Source organism: Phalacrocorax aristotelis, chromosome 3, assembly GCF_949628215.1.
Source record: "Phalacrocorax aristotelis chromosome 3, bGulAri2.1, whole genome shotgun sequence".
In the NCBI taxonomy this organism is placed as follows: domain Eukaryota; kingdom Metazoa; phylum Chordata; class Aves; order Suliformes; family Phalacrocoracidae; genus Phalacrocorax; species Phalacrocorax aristotelis.
The window spans coordinates 26,872,034-26,894,061 of NC_134278.1; the positions used below are offsets into that span (position 1 = coordinate 26,872,034).

Sequence of the window (22,028 nt, forward strand, 5' to 3'; positions counted from 1 at the left end):
TCAACAGGGAAAGATCAATAGTCATGCTAAAGCACCTTTTTAAAATATTGCTCTGTACTCTTTCTGTCTCTACATAACAACGTGCGGTGCCAGCTAATCATATCTGTCATTTCACTTGCTTAATCTCCATGAACACAAGTTAGTGCTACTGAGATATAGCTATTCATTTTCATGGACTTTTTCAGTATGAGCTGTTGGAGTAGAGGGGGTGAGGGGGGAGTGAATGAGGCCGGTAACCAAAATCCCTCCTCAACAATTTGCTGTGATGCCAAACCAATGTTTATTGTTATCAGAGGCAGCTGCCTGCCCTCTCTCCACGCTTCTATTTGTGGATTTTCGACAGCTATAAATGGAAACACGCGCTGACCAGAAATCACGACCGTGCTGCCTGATACTTCTCTCTCCCGATTCCAAAAGTACAGGGATATCTAACATGTAGTCAGGTTAAATCACTTCTGCTCAGGATATTAGGGTGGGTTTTTTTCCCCTGGGAAATGGAGTTAGGAAAACATGGAAGAAAAGTCTCAGGAAGAGAAGCTTTAGAGGAAAAGCAAACGGTAAGATATGTTGAGAAATGTTGATTTTTAAAAATTTTTTTTGTTAATGTAATGATAAGAAGGAAAGGCAAATCATCTGTTGCACTTTATAGGAGTATTTCCTGGCTTACTTTAGCCACTGCCTTGAAGTTTTAAACTTCATTCATGTATGTTAAATTAATTACAATGGTACATTTCTATAGAAGTTACAGAAATTTGTGAATACATTTTGTGTGCATGTGAAGTGCAAAAGCTGAAATCTACTTCGTTGATTTGTTATCATAACCCAGACTGATAACAGATAGTCTGTGGTTTCCCTGGATTTTTCTTGAGAGACTATTTCATGTCTTCGCACATTATTTTCCATATCTTTGGATCAGTAAATGGCAGAATAAATTGTTTGCTTGTGTCTGCAGTTTACTGAAAAGAGGTGTGACCAAACAAATTATTAAGAGAAAGTGAACACGGTCAAAACATACCTTATTCCTAATTAGTGTAGGGTTGAAATGCAATTCATAATTTGCCTTGCATTAACAAGGTTATTTTCTTGATATCACAAAAAGGGCGGTTTATTCTTGGCTTTGCAAAGCTGTGAAGAAATGTGGCCATCACTTTTGTTAAGAAATAAATTAGTGCTGAATTTTTAGCCCGTATCTTATATAGTGGTGGTGCGTTAGTTTGGTTTCATGGTGGGCCAGCATTTACTCTTCTTTAATCACGTTTGCCTCAACCAGCCTCAGTTAAGTGAGGCTTGGCAAGCTTGTGTGTTAATTAATAGTTTTAAATACAACTTCATTGAAGCAAGCTGCATTGGGTAGGAAATATGGGAAGTGTTGAAATGAAGTAATGACCTGGCCTCAAAGTACCTTCACTTTTTCTATGAAAAAAAGTATTTATCTAAAGAGTAATATCCGAAAAAAGCAGTGCTAAGGCCTCAGCGTGAAGTTGTTATATGAATATTATCTAATGTTTTACTCATTCATTTTGTCATTAATGGATTAATACTTTAGACAGTGACCTCATTTTGAATTTGTGGTTGATATACAAAATATAAGGAAAACTCTTTAAAAAAAAAAAAAAAATCCACAAAAGCTTCAGGAAAGCTTTCAAAGGAAACCTTTGAAATTTTGTTCTGACTCGTGCATGGAGAAAATATATAGCAATGTAATCAGAGGGTATGGTTATCTAATTGTGGACTGCAGCCTGATACACAAAGAATTGAACAAGCAACCTTAAGTGAGGCTTTTCCAAAATGCAGAGTGCATCATTTGAAATCCTTATGATCTTCTGATTAATTTCTCTGTGTGCATCATTTACTAATTTTAAGAATGGGAAACTGGAGTGAACAGGGACCCCACTGATGGGAGCCATGTTAACACCTATGCCAGGTCACCCATGGTTCAATAGTTTCAAAGCTGGATCCTCCTAACACATCGAGCTGAGAGAGTCCCTGTTAGCAGCAGCAGGTCACATCCCTGCTGGTGCTCAGCGAGGGGGACGGAGGAGGCCCTGACTGGCAGGTTTCAAGTCACACTGCTGACAGTGGAGAAATGCCCTGGCCCCATGCCAGTCGCCAGTCCTCCCACCCCTTTCTCTGTCCCCTTCCAGCAGAGCCCTAACCTCCTCTTCTTCCCACCTCTCTCTCTCTTTGCCTGTTTAGTCTTAATGCCTTTCTTTCTGATTGCTGGGTGGATTTCACTTTGGCCCTGCATTTTTTCCCTGGTTTTGTACCTCCCGGGTTTTTATTGATTCTGCCCTTTTCTCTTTGTTACAAGCAGGTCAGGTCAATATTCAAACACGGCATGGGAACAGTGTCAATCTGTGGTACAGATACTATTTGTGCATGTTATTGTTGATGTCTGTTCACATACTTAACTTCAGTATAGCAAATCCATAAACTATTTCATATTGTAGATGCCACGAGGCATCCATTTTCAATTTTATATTCTATAAACTGGATGATATTTTATATATGTATAACTGGATGATACTTTTTTAATGTATATTTCACAGCAGCATAGGATAACTCAGGTGAAAAGGAGCTCAGGAGGTCTCTAGCCCAACCTCCAGCTTAAAGCAACTATGGGGTCAGACCAGGCTTCTCAGGGCTTTAACCGGTTGGGTCTTGAAAACCTCCAAGGATGGAGGCTGCACAGCCTCTGGGCAACTTCCTCAATTCTCGGCTGTCCTCATGGGGAAAAAGGTTTATCTTTTTATCAAGCCAAAACCTCTCTTGTTTCAATTTTTGTCTATTTCTCTTTCCTCCTGCCATGCATTGCTGTAAAAATCCCTGGCTCCGGCTCCTCAACAACCTCCTGCAGGGACTGGGGCTGCTGTTAGGTCTCCCCTGGAGCTACCTCGTCTCCAGGCTAAACAAGCCTACTTCCCTCAGCCTCTCTTCACAGAGCAAGTGCTCTAGCCCAGACCATCTTGGTGGTCTCCACTGGACTTTCTTCAGTCTTTCAAAGTCTTCTGTTAGAGGGCCCAATACAAAACTCTGTGCAGTATTCTAGATGTAATCTACTGAGTGCTGAGTAGAGGAGGGTAATTCCTTCCCTTGCTCTACTGGTTGTGATCCTGTTAGCAGGGCCCAGGATGCTGTTGGCCATCCTGGCTGCCAGGGCCCACTGGTGGCTCAGGCTCAACTTGCTGCACACCAGGACCCCCAGGGTCTCAGCACAGCTGTTCCCCAGGCAGTCAGCCCCCAGCCTGGATCACTGACAGGGGCTTTCCCTTCCCAGGCGCATAATGCTCTTGTTGGCACATTCCTTCAGCCTGCCATGGCCCCTCTGAATGGCAGCCCTGCCCTCAGGCAGGACTCTTCGCCCGCAGTTTGTTGTCTGTAAACCTGGTGAGTGCCCTGCATCACCTCCTCTGGCTCATTGATGAAGATGTCAAATAAGACGGGTCTCAGGGCAGCCCTGCAGCACTCTACATGTTACTGTCCTCCAAGAAAAGTACAAAGCGTTAACCATGAACGTCTGAGCCAGATTGTCCAACCAGCTTTTTGCCGTCTACATGTCTAAATGGCCACCAGCCAGGCTGTCATGTCCTAGCATGGATATGAGAATATTGTGGGAGATAGTGTTGGAGGCAAGTCACGGCAAATGACATCCACTGCTCTCCCCTTGTTCACAAATCCAGTCATTTTATCAGAGAAGTCGATCAGGTTGGTCAGGTATGATTTCCCCTTGGTAAATCCAAGTGCTGTTCCCAGCGACCTTCTTCCCACAGACAGGTCTGGGTCGAGGTAACTCAAGCCATCCCTGCCTTGACCCTTTTCCACTGCTGGTTGCCCTCTTCCTCCCTGACCCCTGCTGCTAACCACAGAGTTCTGGGAGAAGACCTTGTTGGTGAAAGCTGAGGCAAAGACATCACTGAGTCACCCCAGTCTTATCCACAACTGCTTCCCCCTCCTGTGCTGCCTTTTTGCACTGCAGCTCGGTTGCAAACTCCCTGTTTAGCCACACTGGTGTCCTGATAAATCAGCTTTTCTTCCTGAATATCAGCATGGACAGTCTTGCATGTGTGAGAGGCCGTTTTCAAAGACGTGTTGGCTTTCCCAAGCTCCCTGTGTTTCCAAGCTGCCTCCCATGGGATCCCACTTACCAGCTCCTGGACAAGCTGAAGTCAGCTCTTCTAAAGCCCAGAGTCTGTGCTCTGGTACTTGCCTTCCTCAGTCCCCACAAAAGCTTCAGCTTTACTATTTCACAGTCGCTACAGCCAAGCTTGCCAGCGAGTATCACATCCCCAACCACTTCTTCCTCATTTCTGTATAACAGATCCAACTGTGCATGACACTGGTTGGCTCATCTGGTGCCTGTATCAAGATGCTATCCTTGACATCCTCCAGAAATCCTGTGGATTGCTTGTGTCCTGTTGTTTTGTTCTCCAGCAGGTGTCAGGGAAGCTAGTGTCTCCCGTAAAAAAAAAGGGTCTGCAGTCCAGACACTTCCTTGAGTTGTTTAAAGAAGTTGTTGTGAGGGGTGTTGCCCACTTCCTCACCCCAATCGTGCTGTCTGTAGCCCAGTCCCACCATGATGTCACCCTTGCTGACTTCTCCTTTGATCCTGACCCACAAGCACTCACCCAGCCCTCTTGCCCAGCCTGTACAAGAGCTCTCCACATTCAAACTGCTGCTTCACAGAAAGACCCTCTCCTTATCTTCTGTCTGTCCTGAAGAAGCGGTGTCCATTCGTTGCAGCATTATAGACGCATGAGCTATCCCACCACATCTCAATTCTACAATGTCATAGTTCTATGCCCTATATATATTTATGTGTGTAGGACAAATATTGGGTTTGGATACTTTGTTACAAATATTTCTATCTATTTGCAAAAAACAAGGTCTGTATTGTCCTGAAAATACTCTCATTGCAGTGTATCAATTAAATAGAGACCAGTTCATGCTCAAAGTATAACCTGCACAGAGGACAATTGCACAGATAGTTTTATTAAGTGGTATTGTACCTTTAAATTCACTGCTTGCTGTAGGTGGGATAAATAAGATTCTGTATCACTTTGGGCTACGTCACTTAATAGTTGTGAAATATATTGTTAAAGAATTCTTGTCCCTGCTTCCTGGAGGAAGACTCCTTGGCGGCCAGAATCCTGAAAAGTCTTTATGTGGAGCTGGCTGTGGAAATGGAAGATAATGGAGGGCCCATTTTGTGATGAGGAAACAGAATTACTCACTGAAATAGATTGGGCTAAGCAGAAGGACTCAACATTCCTATTCATAGTTTTAATTTTAGCATAACTCAGAAGGACAGAGTAAGCCTAGAGTTTCCCTATTGAAACGATGGCTCAGCTCAAAACAGTCTGTTTACATTCTGAAGTCCTCCTCTGTTAATGCATATGGCCTCTGTTATTTGAAATTATTCTAATATTTCACACTTGTCTGATTCCTATTTGATCTCTTCCCTCCCTGTGAAAATACAGCACATGAAGTATTGTGTTTAAAATAATGTTTTCATTGTTAAGTTTAACAGAACATTTGATCTTCGTATTTCAGTTTGCTTTATAAGGTGTTTTTTATTTTCTTGTTACATTAAGTAGTGATAAAAAAAAGAACAGTCATAGATATAAAATAAATTAATCAAAATGAGTGTATGGATCTGAAAGAATGCCATGGACTGCTTGAAATGACATTAAGGTTAGTTTTTGGAAGAGAGGATGTACTCTGCAAGAAAGGGCTGTGGGATTTTGGTCAGAGAATTAGCATTTGCTTTTCACAAACAGCATGTGGGTACAGCTCATACAGAGTGAGACAGTTTGGATCAAGCCCATCCAAGTGAAAGGATTAATGTTTGTACACTGGCAGCAACAGAAAAAGTCCTCTCTGAGAAGAGTGGGAAGTAAAGACACCCTTGGAGAAGACAACCCATTTCCCGAAGTTTGCCACTAAAGGAGCCCAAACAGAAAGGAGGGCGTGACTAATATGTTGATGACTGGCCCTGCTTGCAGGCTTAGTTGTTGATTTAACTACGTGTAAACCAGGTGAGAAGCGAGTGTGGGATGGGAGAGGTTGTTTGAAGAGCAGCAGAAAAGAGGAGGAGAGCTGGGTGGGGGCTGGGAGCAGGCATGGCAGGAGGCACTGGGTACAATCACACCCCGCTCCCCAGCCCCGTGGGCACCTCCTATACCAGGTCACCCTCACTCTTGTCTGGTGAGGGCAGGTGTCAGAGACACAAGGATGGTAGCACAGCCTCTGGGCTCAGGCTACCCCTTCTTTGCCGGGAGCAGGAAGTCCCCTGGCTCTCAGAGCAGGTACCAGTGGCTGCAGTGCTCAGAGCGGGCAGCTGAGCGAGCAGGGGTGGCTGCAGTACCCGTCAAAGAGGCGCGGTAAAAGATCTAAGTGCGAAGCAGCAGGGAAGCAAAAGGAGCTGACGGAAAAGCAAGTGTTTCTTTGTGAAGACACAGGGAGACAAACACCCAGAAAAAAGGATCATCTTTGGCAACAGCGTAAATCTCTGTGGTTGAGTAACAACAGAATAGCCCACCACAATGGAGAGGAACTGTGCTTATGCGTGTGTGACACGCCAGCCCATGAGCTTCTCCTCCTGGTGTCCACAAGCAAATGCCCTTCCAGATTCACTGCACTATGTGGGGGAAGCAAGCCTCCAGGTCGAGATGGGAGGGTATGCTTGCTGCTCAAGGGAAGCAACTCGTGTTGGAGTCTGCGAGAGGGGCATGTCCATAGGTTCCCCGTGCATCAGGTATCTCGTGTCCGTGCACGGCTCAGGGTCTGCACACTTGTACATATCTAGCCAGGACAGCGGTGTAAGATGACAGAACAGCACCGCTGAGGTCAGCCGGGCATCTTCGTTTTCTTTGGAGAGAGGAGGTGATAACTGCTGTGGGTGAGAATGTCAGAGATTCAGAGGAGGTGAAATACAATGATACAGCCTGGAGTGCAGTATGTATATGTATAGGTGCTTCAGCAGGCTGTGCTCTGAGAGAAAGCCAGTGGCATGTATACAGAGGACTGCCAGATACAAACCCCTCATTCTTTTTGCCTGTTCTCTCCCCTAACGGAGCACAGCCTGGTGACTGCTAGGCTGCTGATTTACGTGGTTCAGATGAGAGGGTAAAAGTGAAAGGTAAAATTACTTTTTTTTTTTAATCCTCTTTCTTAACTGGTTTACTTTACACCTTGACTTTTCTACTTCTGTTTCCTCTAAGAACAAGCCTACCCAGAAAAGAAACTCCTAAAAATACATTGTCTGCCTGAATCCATTCCTCAGTTTGATAATTCAGTACTGAAGTACGAACATCATGCTCATCTCCAGCCTAGCATATGAAACTAAATAAACACACATACTTACTATAGAGTCAGAGAAGGTTTTATGTGTGTATACATTTAAATGATTCCTGTTTATCTAAGAGGAAAGCTCCTCTGGAGGTTGTTTGTGACTTCCTCTGGGAGCTTCTGTCATGCAGCTGAGTTCAGCTGGGTGAGTTGTCATACTTAAGGCATTTTGTGCTGCCTTGTCCCAAATTATGGCAGCCTCGGCTAAAAGGTTTGGTCATGGGAGACACTTTCAAATATCCCTGAGCTTTGAAGATCAGGTCTGAGGCTCTGTAGTGGCTACAGCAAGAAACTGATAAGATCCTAGTATGGAGGCAATCGCATCTCACTGTGCAGGTATACGAAGATGGCCAAGACAGCACCTTGGTGCTCAGTATTTCCTCTTGCATACCTAGAGTTGAGGCAATCCTGCCTAGCTGTGTGGAGGCATGGGTTATTCCAGCAAGCGATCATTGAGAGGGAAGGAATAAACTTGGAGGCTGCAAGTAGCAGCATATTTTTAGCATTGTTGATGTGACATTAAACAGGACCAACGCAAGCGGGAATCACTGAATCCTGGTCTGCCCTCTTTTCTAATCCTGTCACTTAGCTCTCGCCTTACTTGAGTTTATGCTACCTTTTCTTTAACCGAACGCCAGCACACAGAGGCACTGCTGGAATGCTTGAGGCAGGCTTTGGTGGCATCAGTGGGAAAGAGCTATCTTGTAGAGTTGTCATCAGTGCATTTTTGGCTGGAGGTTGCATGAAACATTACCATGCAATCTCACGCAGGGATTCAGAAGGGGAGGGCAGCAGATTCCTGCAGGGACTTGAATATGATGGTAAAAGAGGCTTTTTAGGAACAAGTAGCAGTTGCATATTTTAACTCTTTGGAGTGAGGAAAGGTAAGAGCTCCTGTAACAGCTGGATCAACTGCTGCAACAGTGTGATGCAGGGCAATTAAAATGATTGCATTGGGGGAGGCAAAAAAGAAAGGAATATTAGCGTGGAGAGACAGCCCCTGCTGTCGAATTAAAGCAGTTCTGAGAAATGTTTCTGGGCACTGGAACTCACTTGAATTCTCTTAAATTGAAAGATCAGTCTGTGGTATGGTATTGGTTTGGTACTTACCTGAATGATACCCACGTGTTGAGAGTTAGAATGGGCAAGAAACTGTTTCCGGAAATAAGTTTGGATAGAGACCATTATTGAGAAAAATCATGTGTTTTCAAAGATATTCCTCTCAAATGCAGGAGTAAGTTATGGGTGATATTTGGGAACACGTTCATTGTCTGTTACTGCTGCTAACTCTGAAATTTGGGATGGACACTAGGAAAAGCTCCTTCATTAAAAGTGTAGGGCAGCACTGGAACAACCAGTGAGTTTCTCGACTATCTACCTTGGGAAATTTTCAGGGCTCAACCATGGCTGGCTTAACCTTGCTTTGGCAGTAGTCTGTCTTTAAGCCAGATGTTGGAGTGGATGACCTCAGGAGGTCCCTTCCAAATAACATTTCTTTCATTCTTTGATTTTGAAGCTGTGCTGTATGGCATTTGCCACGAAACATGCTAACAGCTTTTTCCATCTGCAAGATACCTTTAACTGTGCTTATCATTAAGACCTCCTCATTCTTGCATTATAAACCTACTGCTTTCAATTCACTCTCCTTTGAATTCTGAAAGCACCCAATAATACAGCAGTGGCATTAAATGTGTTACTTTGATAGGAATTCTTGGAAATAGAGCTACTTGACAACGAACAGAATAGAAAGAAAGACATGATTGATGAAAGGGAGAAAGAAGGTGGGCATTAACTGAGCTAGACTTTGAGAGCAACAGGCAGGCAAGCAGTTACATGCTTCCATATTTGCTTTGTATCAACCATGAAATGTATAACATTTGAGTATGTTTTGCCCTGGATACACCATTAGATTCTATTTAAAGGCTGGTAGTTAATGGTTGCTTCTCAAAATAAGTTTCCTAAATGCATTTCAGGCATTGAACCTAAACACCTTAAGCACTAACTTATCCAGAAAAACTAGTCTTTCAGAGGAAAATGATTGAAATAACAGGGCATCTGTTTTTCTGCTTGTGTTGAAATACGGCCGGTGGTGTGGCAGCAATGATGCAATAACTTTGTTGATATTGCTCCAAAAAGTGAATGTATTAATTTTATCAGGGCATTTTATCAAAAATCTCTCCCAAGGAAGGCAGTGGTTACTTTTTTTCTCTCTCTTTTTATAAAAAAATACGGTCATATAATGTACAGTTGACTATTAAAGGAAATCTAAATAATGCATCAAGTCTCTGTGAAGTGATGGTTTTTTGTTGTTGTTTTTTTTTTTTTTTTTTTTATCTCTCCTTGAGGGGAAGGTTCCATTGGATAAGGAGAAGTAGGAGTAGGGTGGCTTATATTTCACTTTAAAAATATATAGTCTGCTGCGCTGGTGTTGGCAAAGGCAGGTTGAAATAGCGCAACCTGTGTGTGTGTGTGTGGAATGAGTTTGTGCTGCAGGCAAATGACAAGGCTCTGGTCAGTACCTACCGCTTCCTAATAGGATGGAAAATGGAGCAATGCCTCATGGTCCTTAGCTTCTAGGACCATCCAAAACCTTTGATTCCAGTTGTTTCTCCGTTAGAGGTGAGCAGTACCCTAATTGCCTAAGTCCTGTTATATCAAGGGAGCAGAGTTACCACTCTTTTTTCCAGGCAGGAAAAAAAGAAGTGTGCTAGCTTATCAGCCCACCACATTGCATGTTAACTGCTGTAGTAGGCACTCTGCAGCCTTCCCTGTCTTTCTAAGAGTCGAATGCTGTGCCAGTCCAAGTGGAGAGACCAGGGAGCACATTCTGGTGCGCCAAGTCAGGGGAGTTACTGCAATGTAGCTCTGAAAATGCCATCACAGCATATGCAATATGCACAGCCAAATCTGCAAGGCCAATGTCTGTTCAGAAGTAGAAGGCTTACCACAATGGTTCTGCATTTTCACAAGAAATTTTTGTTCGCATTTGACTTCTTAATGTTTATCACAAAATGGCTGAACTGTAAGATAGACGTCTCGTCCAGGAGCAAAAACTGTGTCTTATGTTTTGACAGTGGTCATCCTGTCATCAGATCTATTTGATGATGCTGTTTTAAGACGAGACTGATCTTGATTGAATGTGACGGTCGTACAGGAAACCTTTCTGCATTAAGTACTTCTTTGTTGTGAGTGAACTGCTCGCTTTTCCCAAAGGACTGATAGTGACATGTAGTACATACTGCAAAATACTTTCTGATGGCATTTTCATTATATTCATCCCTACTTGGTGAGCTTAAAAGCAATAATTAAATATAGATTCAACTAATGAAGATGCATTCTAGAGGAAAAGGGACAAAAGCCGATTTCTTGAATTGAGGTGAAAAATTAATTCTGCTCAACAGCTTTTAGTTTGTTCAGGATTCTGAAAAGTGGAAAGCAGCAGACTGAAGCTTTTCATATCTTGACTTGTACACAAATGAACGTATTTATATTCGGGAACTGACATATTTACAGAAATCCAAAAACACAATTTCACATTTTTCTCTATGAGACAGAAATTGAATCATTACCATTCTGTCTTACCTTGATCATGAAGAAAATTTGGAAATCAAAGATGGGAAAATTATAGGGATATTTACATGCTATGTTTTTAAATTATGTGAAATAAGTCAATCGAATTCACTTGAACCGCTTAAAATTGAAGATTCTGGAAAAAGCTATCAAAATCTTTTCCCCCATTGAATAGATTTAAAGTTGTTTTCATAATGGTTCCATACATCTCATAAAAAGTTTCTGACAGCACATTCGTCACCATTTTACTGCTTCTTACAAACATAGCAGTTGGTGATGATTTTATATAACAAACATGCTAGAAAAAATCATTAGATTTTTCAGCCTCTGGCAAGAACCAAGTAATTTAATATCCTTCTTTAGTAAATGCACCTTGAAATACATCCAGATCAAAAGCTAGACATCAGCTGAAGTAAGTGATAATCAAAGAGATGGGAATTCTTAGCAAAGGTCCTGAGCCAAAACTGTGTTCTCTCTTTTTCTGAGACAACAGCAAAATGCAAGGTAGTTGTATTCAAAATCCCAGCAGAGAAAAGGACATGATTTCTCTCTCTTTCTGTTTTTCTTTGGCAAATAGTGTTTTCACTACTGTCGTGAAACTGGTCTCAGTTGAAAATACAGCAGCTTTCATTACAGTTATGTTATTTACAATCTATTAGGTGAACTGACACCAATGTTTGCATATAAACAAAAAAATTCCCAAGAAACTGTCAGTGGTTTATTTGTCAGGAGAGGGGTAGCTAAATCTAACAAGAAAGAGTTTTTGTTTGTTTTTTATAGCAAGGTATCCTAATTTATAGTGCCTTTTTATGTGAAACAAAATGTATGTGCTGAACAATTACAATGATAAATTATTCCTGTAATGAAATCAACCTTCACTTCCTCCCTAGTTTCTAAGGAGCAGAAGTCAGGGCTGAGGGACTCCAAGGTTGCCAACCCTGCCAATGACTTGTGGTGACACAGTGCTGCATCATGTGATGGATTGCCTGGGGTTTTCAGGGGCTCCAGTATTTATGGCTTCTAAGAACCTACATCTGAAAAAATGCACTTTTAAGTTTGGAAATTGGGGTTATCCGAGCAAATTTTATTTTCCCTTTGTTTTATTCGTAATTGTTGTGACGTAAATGTCAATAACAGGATTATGGTCTATTTCTTTCATCTCAAATGGTGATTGCGCTTAGGAATCACCACCACCTGCTACATCAGGATATGATGTGATCAGAACAAAAGAGCAGTTACCATCAGTGATCTTAAAAGTGAAATATGCTAAAATAAAACCTAATATTTCATCCTTCTGTTTCCAATTTAATATTTTTTGCATTTTCCAGAGCATGTACTTCCTGACATATATGGAAAATATAAGTGAAATGGTTGAGATGTCCGAAGAAAAGGAAACTTGGCATTTTCACCCTCCCACACAATGGCAGTCAAAGGCATGAGTTCAGAAAATGGTTCTGCACCCTGTAAAGTGCTCTCAGAAATTACCCACTGGCAGGAAGGGACGTGAGTGGCACTCTCAAAATTACGGGGGATAAGTTAAAGCTGTTTCTTAAAACCAGCAAAATTTGTGGATATTAGTCATTTTTTTAGAAGTAGAAGTAATCAGACTGCTTTGCTTCCTAGGAACACTGTATCACTGTCTCTGTGAAGTGCTCAAGTACTGCAGATGTGAGTGTCATGAAAAAGTCTGGAAATAAATTTCATGATGCTCTCTGGAGTGTAAGGCTTGGAAGGTGTGTGCAGGGCATTGCAACATCAGGATGTGCTTTGACACATGTTGGTGATGATTTTCAGAATATATGATGGGTGTAACAATATTACATACTTTTTAAAATTCAGAACTTAATCTCCTTTGAAGTGTTGACCCTAGTATTCCAAAAGCATCTCTACTGTTTTTATGCGTGACTTTCTTGATAGGAAATGCTCTTAAGAACAGAATTACTTCTATAGTCTTATTTTTGTTTTTTATTGCAGATACCTTGTAAAGCATTATTTGTCCATGAAATTGTATATTATAATGTTGCAATTAACATCCCAGGGTTCTGTTTTTATTAGTATTTCTTGTACAAAATCTTACAGATTTAGGTGTTCCTTCATTAATGATGCAGGAAAAGGTTTAAATATTTCAGTTGTCTTCTTTCAGACTTCTTAAACAAGGACAATTTGTTCCAATAGTGAAACTATCTTTGAAATAATGGCTTTTGCATAAAATGTAAATGGTTACCAATAGCTATCTCAGGGTAGCAGTAATTCAGTGTAATAGTTGTTTCCCTGTGTAAGTGCAGAGATATATCATAGTCTCACATTGTAGCTACCTTATTTTTAATGTCTATGAGAGGGTACAATTTCTAAGCAGATTTTCAGCAGCTTACATGTGTAGTCCAAGAATTTATCAAATATTCATTGCATGTAAATGATTTAGAGGGTTAGTCAATGACCCCCAAAATATTTAAGTCCTTTCAAAATCAGATAATCCATTTCAATCTATGTCTGAGTGAGCAGATTATAATTTTCCAGTAAACCTATTGCTACTTACATGTGTATGTCTTCTTGCATATAGACCGTATTAGGTAAAGTGATGTTCTGTGTGGCATGTCTGAAATACTGACCGACAGCAGAACAGATGCCAAACCATGAAGAACAGTATTCTTGCATTTGGCTATGCAGGTATGGGACAGCATTTGCTGCAGAAAGTGCAAAGGAAGCTAATAAGCTGTTTTGTAAACCAGCTTTCACTTTTGAAGCAGGAACCAAAGTTATTTTTAGCATTATTAGGTGTTTCTGAGTTCAGTGCATCTGCTTTTACTCTCAGTAGACCAAGACTTGTTTGGAGTGTGGCTGTGCCTTCTTCTGAAAGAATCCAGCCATTCTGGGATGTGTCCTAGCCACATCATCTTTTTTCATCTGGGGGGTGGTGGAAACTGGGAGAGAGGTGGTTGTGCTCCAGCTTATTGGACATAGAGTAAAATAAGCCAGATAATATTCAGGATTCAAAATGGTTGTTTTGGAAACCAATGGAGACTCTAAATCATCGCATAAGTATTAATAATCTTTGCATCATCATTAGCATTACTAATATTGTAATTTTATATTATATATGTTGCAGCTTTACCCATGAATCATCTACATCGGGGCCTCTTAGCTCAAGGTTAGAAGCAAATATGTAACCAATATCTACTGTTGTCTCCAGAACATACTGCACATGCTATTGTACACTAAATTCTTCATATGAATTCTTTGTAAATGTCTTTGAAGTCAAGGTCAGATGTTTATTTTAAGCTGCTATTGAATACATGGAAAAAGTACTATTTCATCTGATCTTGAAACAAACCTCAGAAGACTGTAAACAGTTCATTTTTTCCTCTCCAATTCATGACTAAACATCCCAACATTTGTATGTTCTTGAATTCTATAAATAGTTCTCTAATTAAATGTGTGGACTTTTAAATACATGGATTTCATAAACATAAAGTTAATGCCATAAATTACAATTTATGTATGGTTTTGTGTTGAAGAATGAGGTATGTTTTGAGGCAGTTTTAATAAAGTTTTAAAACTGTAATTATATCATAAGTTTAAAATGCGTTCTTTGCTGTTGCGTTCATTTCAAAGGAATGAAGATATCTGATGTAGAGAAAAATAATCAGAAAGTATGTTTATGGCCATTAGTTGTGTGTTAAAATCAGTTATTCAGAAAATGACTGAAATTACTAGCTAGGTATTGTGTGGCATGGTGAGTACTTAGGGTATTTGGAACTATTAACCCACAAAGAAATTGAAAATTACTTTTGAACATTTAAAAATAGACACAGAACAACCATTTATTTCTCAGTGAAGCTTATGTGCAACAGCCTGTTACTTTTCATAGAATCATAGAATTATTAATGTTGGAAAAGATCATCGAGTCCAACCGCCAACCCAACTCTACCATGCTTCCTAAACCATGCCCTGAAGTGCCACGTGTACACGTTTTTCCCACCTGCCAAGTTTAAATTTTTGGTCCATTAGTGCAATATTTCCTCCTGCTCTGCCCTCCTCCAGCTGAACAGCAACGCTGCACTGTCGGAAACGCCGCTGGCGCCTGGGTGTGCTCCACAGTGCCTTGTTTCGTAACATGGCATCTCTGCTTTTCCTGAGCATTGCATGTTCCCTATCGGGTGACATCCATCTGTGACACCTGATTAATAAATCATAGGCTGGCTTTGGGCGTGAGATGAGCACCTTGATGTTGAGCTGAACCAAGGCAGTAGCACCTTTGGACAAAGAGTAGTGGTAGCATAGGTACCTGAGGATGTTTTAGTCCCCAGATTTAGGCACATCTGGGTCTGCAAATGCTGAAAAGGGCTGGATGTTGAAATGAGGAGGAACAGGGGTTGAAAAGTTGAACCTAGGAGCACTTTTGAGGCATAAGTGCTGTTTTGAATTGCTAAATTGGTTTTGATGGAAGCTTCAGCACTTAGTTGTTTCCTGAAGCAATGGGACTTAGCTAAATTGTTTTATTCCTTCCCTGCATAAGCCAGTGAAATCAGTACTGTAGGGAAAAGTACTGGTAAAGTAAAAAGTGGGGTGAGTCTGGGGGGGGGTCTTTGCACTCAGAGTGCTGCAGCAAAATGTGAAAATTGCAGTGCTAGTAGCTGAATTAATCTGGTTGAGGTCCCAAGCAATGTGCTATAGACCACAAACTTTTTTAGTACTGCACTTCAGGTTACAGATGTATTTCTAATGCACACATTAGGTAAGGCTTGGGAAGAAAGCTGATAGTAAGACAAGAGAGGTAAGATGTTCATTGTGAGAAGGTGGAGGAAAAGTAAGAGGAGTCAGAAATGGGAGAAATGAAAGAAAGGGGAAAAAAGATAATTACTCCTGAAAAAATGAAGTAACAACACTAAAAGATGGTGGGAGTGAGAAATATGTAAGTATGAATAAAAATCATGGGAACAGAGAAAGAGAACAAAAAATGGGGGATGTGATGGGCTGAATATTGTGCGGCCTTATCCTTTTAATAATTGGCATGTGTGAAGTGCATAGCTGCATTTTATTGATTGATCTAGTAATACATTATCATTTGCACCTAATATTAAGTTTCCTCACACTTTTGGTAAATAATTGTGTAGAATTCACAGATGACTTGCCAGAACGCCTGTAAGTAGCTTGTAAGCATGGCTTAACAGGAGAAACTGCTTCTGCTAACATGTTTATAACAACCTTTCACGCTGATGAAGTGATTTTCCCAACATCTGTTAATTCCTCACTAGACACTTATAAATCTCTTCCAAGAAAAAGTTGAGTTGTGCTTTTTCACATATTGCAGGATAAGGGATTTCAGTAAGGAGACTAAAACCTTCGTGCTGCTGCATTTGCTTGCTGGCTTCATTAGCACAACTTTCCACATGGGTTGCTGCTGATACTAGGGACAACTCTCTTTCTTTCTGTACAAACAAGTTTTGCCATTGACTCTCATACCTGAGCCTAGCTGAACTGTAAACAAGATTTCCCTCCTTTCCCTCTGGCACTTTCATATAAAGCACTTGATGGCACTTGTTACTCAGTCTTACCCAAACGATTATATGTCGATCTATATAAATAGATATAGATGGGTATAAACAAGACTTTTATATCCCAGGATGGCTGTATAACTAGAAGGTATATTTCTACTCAGGCAGCCAGGGGTGATACTTTCCTTCATACCTTCAAGTGAGAATGCTTCAGCTCTTTGCTTGATTTATTTTGCTATTATTATTTCCATGGTTAATATCCCTCCAGCATCCGCAGACAATCCTCCTTTGCTGCTGTTCTTTCAGTGCTGAGGTTGCCTTCTCACTCATCAGCTCTAGGCAATATGTCACATTTTTTGTTGACCTCTTGTTCTCCTGTGTCTTCTGAAGTGTTTACAGGATTTGTGTCACTCCAGCTCACTGCATGCCAGGCACGTGAGGCAGCCGCTGTGCTCCAGCTTGACGGGAGCTTTGGGCATAATAACAAGAACTGTCCTTCCACAGTTTTGCAGCACTTTTCAGTCCCGTGGTTGGTTCTTTATTTGAGTCTAGAGATAACCTCGCTTTTTTTCAGCGTTAAGAAGCCTGGAGTAATATCAGATAACATAAATGAGATTGTGTCATTGCCCTGGTTGTTTGTGGGATCTCACAAGGTTATGTTTTATTTCCTTTATTTTCCTTTCAGTTGTCTTCTGTCACTTACAGTAACAACACTGTCTGGTATTAGTCTTTACTTTCTGACATATTATTTATTTTTTGTCATTTGGTTACCAGCCCGATTCCTGTCTGATAAATACTTGGGGCTACGACTTTTTGCGGATCTATGCACACACTTCATTAGAAGCTGATTTTGTTTGGATTGCTTCTGTGATTTAATCTCCACAGGGATCAGAGTTTGCAGTTGAAATATTTGATAACTCCATGGCAATGATTGTTGTAAGCACTGTGCGATTGACTGCTAATACAGAGATGAATGTAAGTGCTGACTGTATTTGCCTTTAGAAAAAACACTCACACTGTTATTTGCTAGTGCTCAGCTTCATGTGGCTCCCTTTCTACCAACGCAGCCAGTTTTGATTATATACCATTCTGTTTTGATGAAAAAAACAACAACAAAACCCAAAACACTGAAACCTCAAATATTTTTCTAAAGCACATGTTTACCCTAGCCAGTTGGTTTGCATATTGAAATAGTCCCTGCTCCTAGTGTTGTCTGTTCTTATGGGCTCTCTGTACAGGCTTAGCTGCAGTAAACACAGGCAAAATTTGTGACACCCACCCTACCCCCCCAAAAAAAAGGAAAAAAAAAAGGAAACTTCGGGTTTTGAAAACATTTCTTGTAAACTGCTGTAACTATTTCCTGATTTTAGCAGCATTTGAACATTCCTGTTTGAGGGGGTTCTGTTTCTACCCAGTTTTGAAATAATTAATTTACACTGATTATACTGGAAGCTAACTGTAATTCATTGCTCTCTGTATCAGTATGGGACAAATGGAATTGTAGTTACTTAGTGAAAAATATTTTTAGGATTCTTGGGCTTATTTGGATTTTTCACTTTTATTTTATGTAGGACTGATTTAAAAGGGCTCAGAAGAGATTGTGTTAGCTAACACAATATGACAATCTCCCTAACATATTTCTTTCAGTCATCTAAGGGAAGTATTTAATGTGAACAATATTGTCCATTTCAGTTTGTCATAAGAGTTCAGATTTGGTTATGCATAGCTACAGTCACTGCTGAAATACAGTAGTTAACCTGATGGCTAATTTAAAAGAAAAGGAAGAGGGGGGGATTGGGAGGAGGAGAAAAAAAAGAATGTGCCATACATGAAATATTTTTTATCACGAACAGGTCAGAGCTTAAGTGCCATTTTGTGTTGTAATGATAGCTCACTACTGAGACCCAGATCATTGTTGGGAAATCCCCATGTGTCTGATTCCTCAGAAAAATAGTTGCAGGGGTTTTAGGAGAGGGTTTTGAGTAATTATTTGGTATTTCACTGCCTTGAAATGAAGAGACAGGGATAATGCAGAGAAAGAAACATTATAAAAAGCAGCCTTATCTCTTGCGGTTTGTGTTCTCCCCTAACAAGATGGAGGTAAAAATTCAATTAGCAGCATTAGTCACAGTCTAAGATTTGAGTTCCCCAGAAAAACACTCTGGAGTTAAGTTCTGCTGCTATTCTTAGCAATTTTTCAACCTTGCCCAAAACGATGGAAGATGAGACTACTGCTGATGAGTCATATTGATGACAAACAGAGTGGATAATGTCAAGTAGGTGTTTGGCTCCTACAGTAACTGTCCTCACCAGTAAATATCTGTCCTGAAATAATGTACCAGGAATAGAGAATTGGACCAACCACAAATGTTTTGAAGTAGGATTGTAAAAGCAGGTGAGGTGATGGCTTGCACCTTCTGCTTGTGCTTTGGGTGTGTTTCCTGGTGTAAAATTGAGGCTTAACCTGCATTCGGTAATCCTAGGAAAAATGGTATGTGTGAGGCAGGGTTAAAATATCCCTTGCTTGGCTCACTGCCATAAGAAAAGCGTTGGCAGTATTAGGTCAAAAAATAAGAATGGACGTACTGACTTAGTTGGAGGTCCATCTAGCCCAGTGTCCTCTCCACGACTGTTGCCTGCAGTTCATGCTTAAGGAGAAAAGGCACGGGGGAAAGGATAGATATTCCTGTGCCTTCCTATTCCTCCTGGTGTTAGTGTAAATGGGTGGATCTATTCACCGTGGATGTATTTTCTTGGTTTTTGAACTGTTCTTCTTTTTGGCATCTGGAACTTCCTGAGGCTGTGAGTTTCCGAGTGTAATTATGTGTTGTATGAAACCCTACCAGTTTTGACTGTATGATAAATTCATGTGGTGCCTCATGGCAATTTTGGTCTTATACCAAGAATCCATGCCATTGTAGTGAAAACTGACCTTTATACATATCTGCATTTCTACACAATATTGCAGTAGGCATAGTCTTGCCCTAGGTACCACTGGCTTATGTTTACAGGGAATCGTGTTCATGAATGTTTTAATTAATTAATTAATTAATGTTGCTTAGTCAGGATTCATATCCCCTCTTTCAGATGCCTATAATGTCCATCTGAGTGAGAAACTCATCGAGTTTCTTTTACAGTCAATTGAAAATACAAGCACAGGAACTGAAGAGCATGATTGATCTGATCCATATTAGGCATTTACCTTTGAGTAGGATCTCAGAAGTGCCAACTTCTCTATTGCATATAAAGAGAGCACGACTCAGATGTGGATTTCTATTCTGGACACCTTTGCATTTGATCAGATGAATACCACTTTTAGTGAGGTCATTCACTAGTGAAGAAGGAATATACATAACCCTGGGAAACTACTGTGCTTTAGGAAACCATTCACCAGGTAATAGGCTGGTAAAGTGTATTTTAATTGTCCTTTCTTGGACACCATTTGGGCAGGTGGTAGCTAGACACTTTGGGCACTAGCTAAAGTGCTTCTGCAGTAGAGAAAGAAATGGCAAGGAAATTTCATCCAATTAAGTACTCTTAAAACTACTTTTTTCCTTAATATCCAACATCATGGTGTGCCTACCTAATTTTTGTGAAATTGTTTATAACCTCTAGAGACCCCATTCCTCGGATGATATAAGTGTTTAATTTGGACTGTAAAGAGGGTTCCCATCACAGTGTCTCTTAAAAGGTTGCCCAGAATTTTTTGATTGATGCTATGTTGTTTGTGTTTGTCAGCTAGCAAAAGGGAGGAAGAGAGGACATGGAAAAAAGCAAGGCAAGGTGAAAAACCCACTTAGCTCCTTTAACTAAAGCAAGGTGGCAGGTAAATGTTATCCTCACAAGCACGTGGTGCGCAGTGGGTTGGAAAATAAGAGATTATCCCAGGGCTGGGGAAGAGGAGAGTTGGCCCCTACACCCGGGAGGCAGTGAGCCTCAGCTTGCAGATGCCTTGGTGGTGTGTCTGTAGCTGAGAGCTTGCCCTCTCAAATCCATTCCAAAATTCTGATCTCCCTGATGGCTGAGGAATCTGTCGCTGCCATGCTGCATGTTGGCACAAACACGCTGCCTTGCGACTGATGTTGCCCTTTTGATGTTGAGTCTTTCCTGATCCTGATGCCAAATCCATAGTGTTTGATTCCACTAGGTAACTGGAAATGATATTTTGATTTTAACTCTCTTCCAGTGAAAAGATAGCAGAGGAAAATTGATCCAAGGACATAAGCCATCCTAGACTGAGCCAATAAGTAAGCATTCAAGAACCTCTAACATTTGACTTACCCTGGTTTTGCAGTTTGGGTAACTAACAGCAAATGACATTTAGTTTCTAGTAGTGCTTTCTGGCATTCTTGCGCTGTGCTTTCTTCAAAACAAACAAAAAAGGCATTCACGCTCATTTCTCGGTTGTTCTAGCATTTCAGCATTCCTTCCCACAGAAATTTCAGGTGCCAGCATGAGATTTCAATCCAGAAATTGTAAAGAAACTATCAGAGTACCATTTTACATTTATTTAAGACCTATCCTGAGAACTTTGGATGTGGAAGTCAAGCTCTAGGTGTTTGAGACCTACAGGAGATTTCAATATTTTACTTGCTAGTCTTCAGGAATAACTGAAGAGATGAGAGTGGGTAGGCCCCAAGTTACAATCCTTTTTCTCCTACCACTTTAGAGTCTGATCTTGCATTAATTACCTGATCTTCATTCTCTAAAATTGGAAATTTAGAAATTCTTATTTTAGTTAACATGGTCAGTCAATAAGTTGTGATTCATCTCTCCTGAGTTTAAACAGCTGCATTTACATCTGACAGGTTGTCTAGACTCCTGTTGTAGTGAGTTGATGGAAGCAGGGACTTCTCAGGCATTATTCTCTGATGTGGTTTAGATGCCTATCTTATGGTGAAATGAATAATTTACAAAGAAATGCCTATTACCCCTTCTTTAACCATAATGGAGCCTTGAACAAGCACAGATATAGATGTGGTAAGTACTTACATTTCCTTAACTACCTATATAGGAAACTGCAATGTAAGTCTGCAGAAACGTTGGCTTTTCAAATTATTGCAATGTTATTTTATTGCCTTTCAAATAATTTCATTCATTGCTGAGGGTTACCTTTGGTGTGGAATAGAGGTATCAGCTAACGCATCAAAATTTTAGATATGAGGCTCAAGATATACACAAGTGAAAATGCAGAGAAAATGTAGACTGAAATCTGGGCAAAGTCCCAAGAAACAGCCAGTGACATTCCTACTACTGTGAAAAGTGTTAGACTATTTTAAGAGCCACTCTGTATGATTGATAGTACAGGGGGGTTCAGTCTGAAAGAGGACTTTGAGCTTGTTAAGTATGTCAGTGGCATTTATTATCTTACACACTTTTGTCTGTCTTTCATGTTTTCTGAAGGCATTCTTTCACACAACCTGGTTAAATATTGTATTATGTTCTGAATATTCTTTCTGGTACATTTGGCAAGCTAACAAGGCTCTGCTCATGTTTCTCATTTGAACAATAAAGGATAAAATGATTAGGAAAACATTCAATTTGTCCTCTTAATTATGCAAATTTAAGTACTGCAGTTTCTAAGTTGTAATAACCGTAACCCCTTCCTGGTAGGTA

The 22,028-nt window shown here is 40.6% G+C and overlaps 1 protein-coding gene across 5 annotated transcripts in view; it reads left to right on the forward strand.

Moving 5' to 3' along the window:
• Positions 1-375: 375 nt before the first annotated feature.
• The window catches only part of MLIP (muscular LMNA interacting protein), a 115,751-nt gene continuing 94,098 nt past the window's right edge, over positions 376-22,028 (forward strand). For 4 of the 5 annotated variants that reach the window (XM_075086988.1, XM_075086984.1, XM_075086986.1 and 1 more), the window contains exon 1: positions 376-557. In XM_075086988.1, the coding sequence (XP_074943089.1) occupies positions 495-557 (63 nt within the window). In that variant the 5' untranslated portion in view covers positions 376-494. The remainder of the gene's footprint in view (positions 558-22,028) is intronic. The other variant, XM_075086989.1, reaches the window with a different exon arrangement.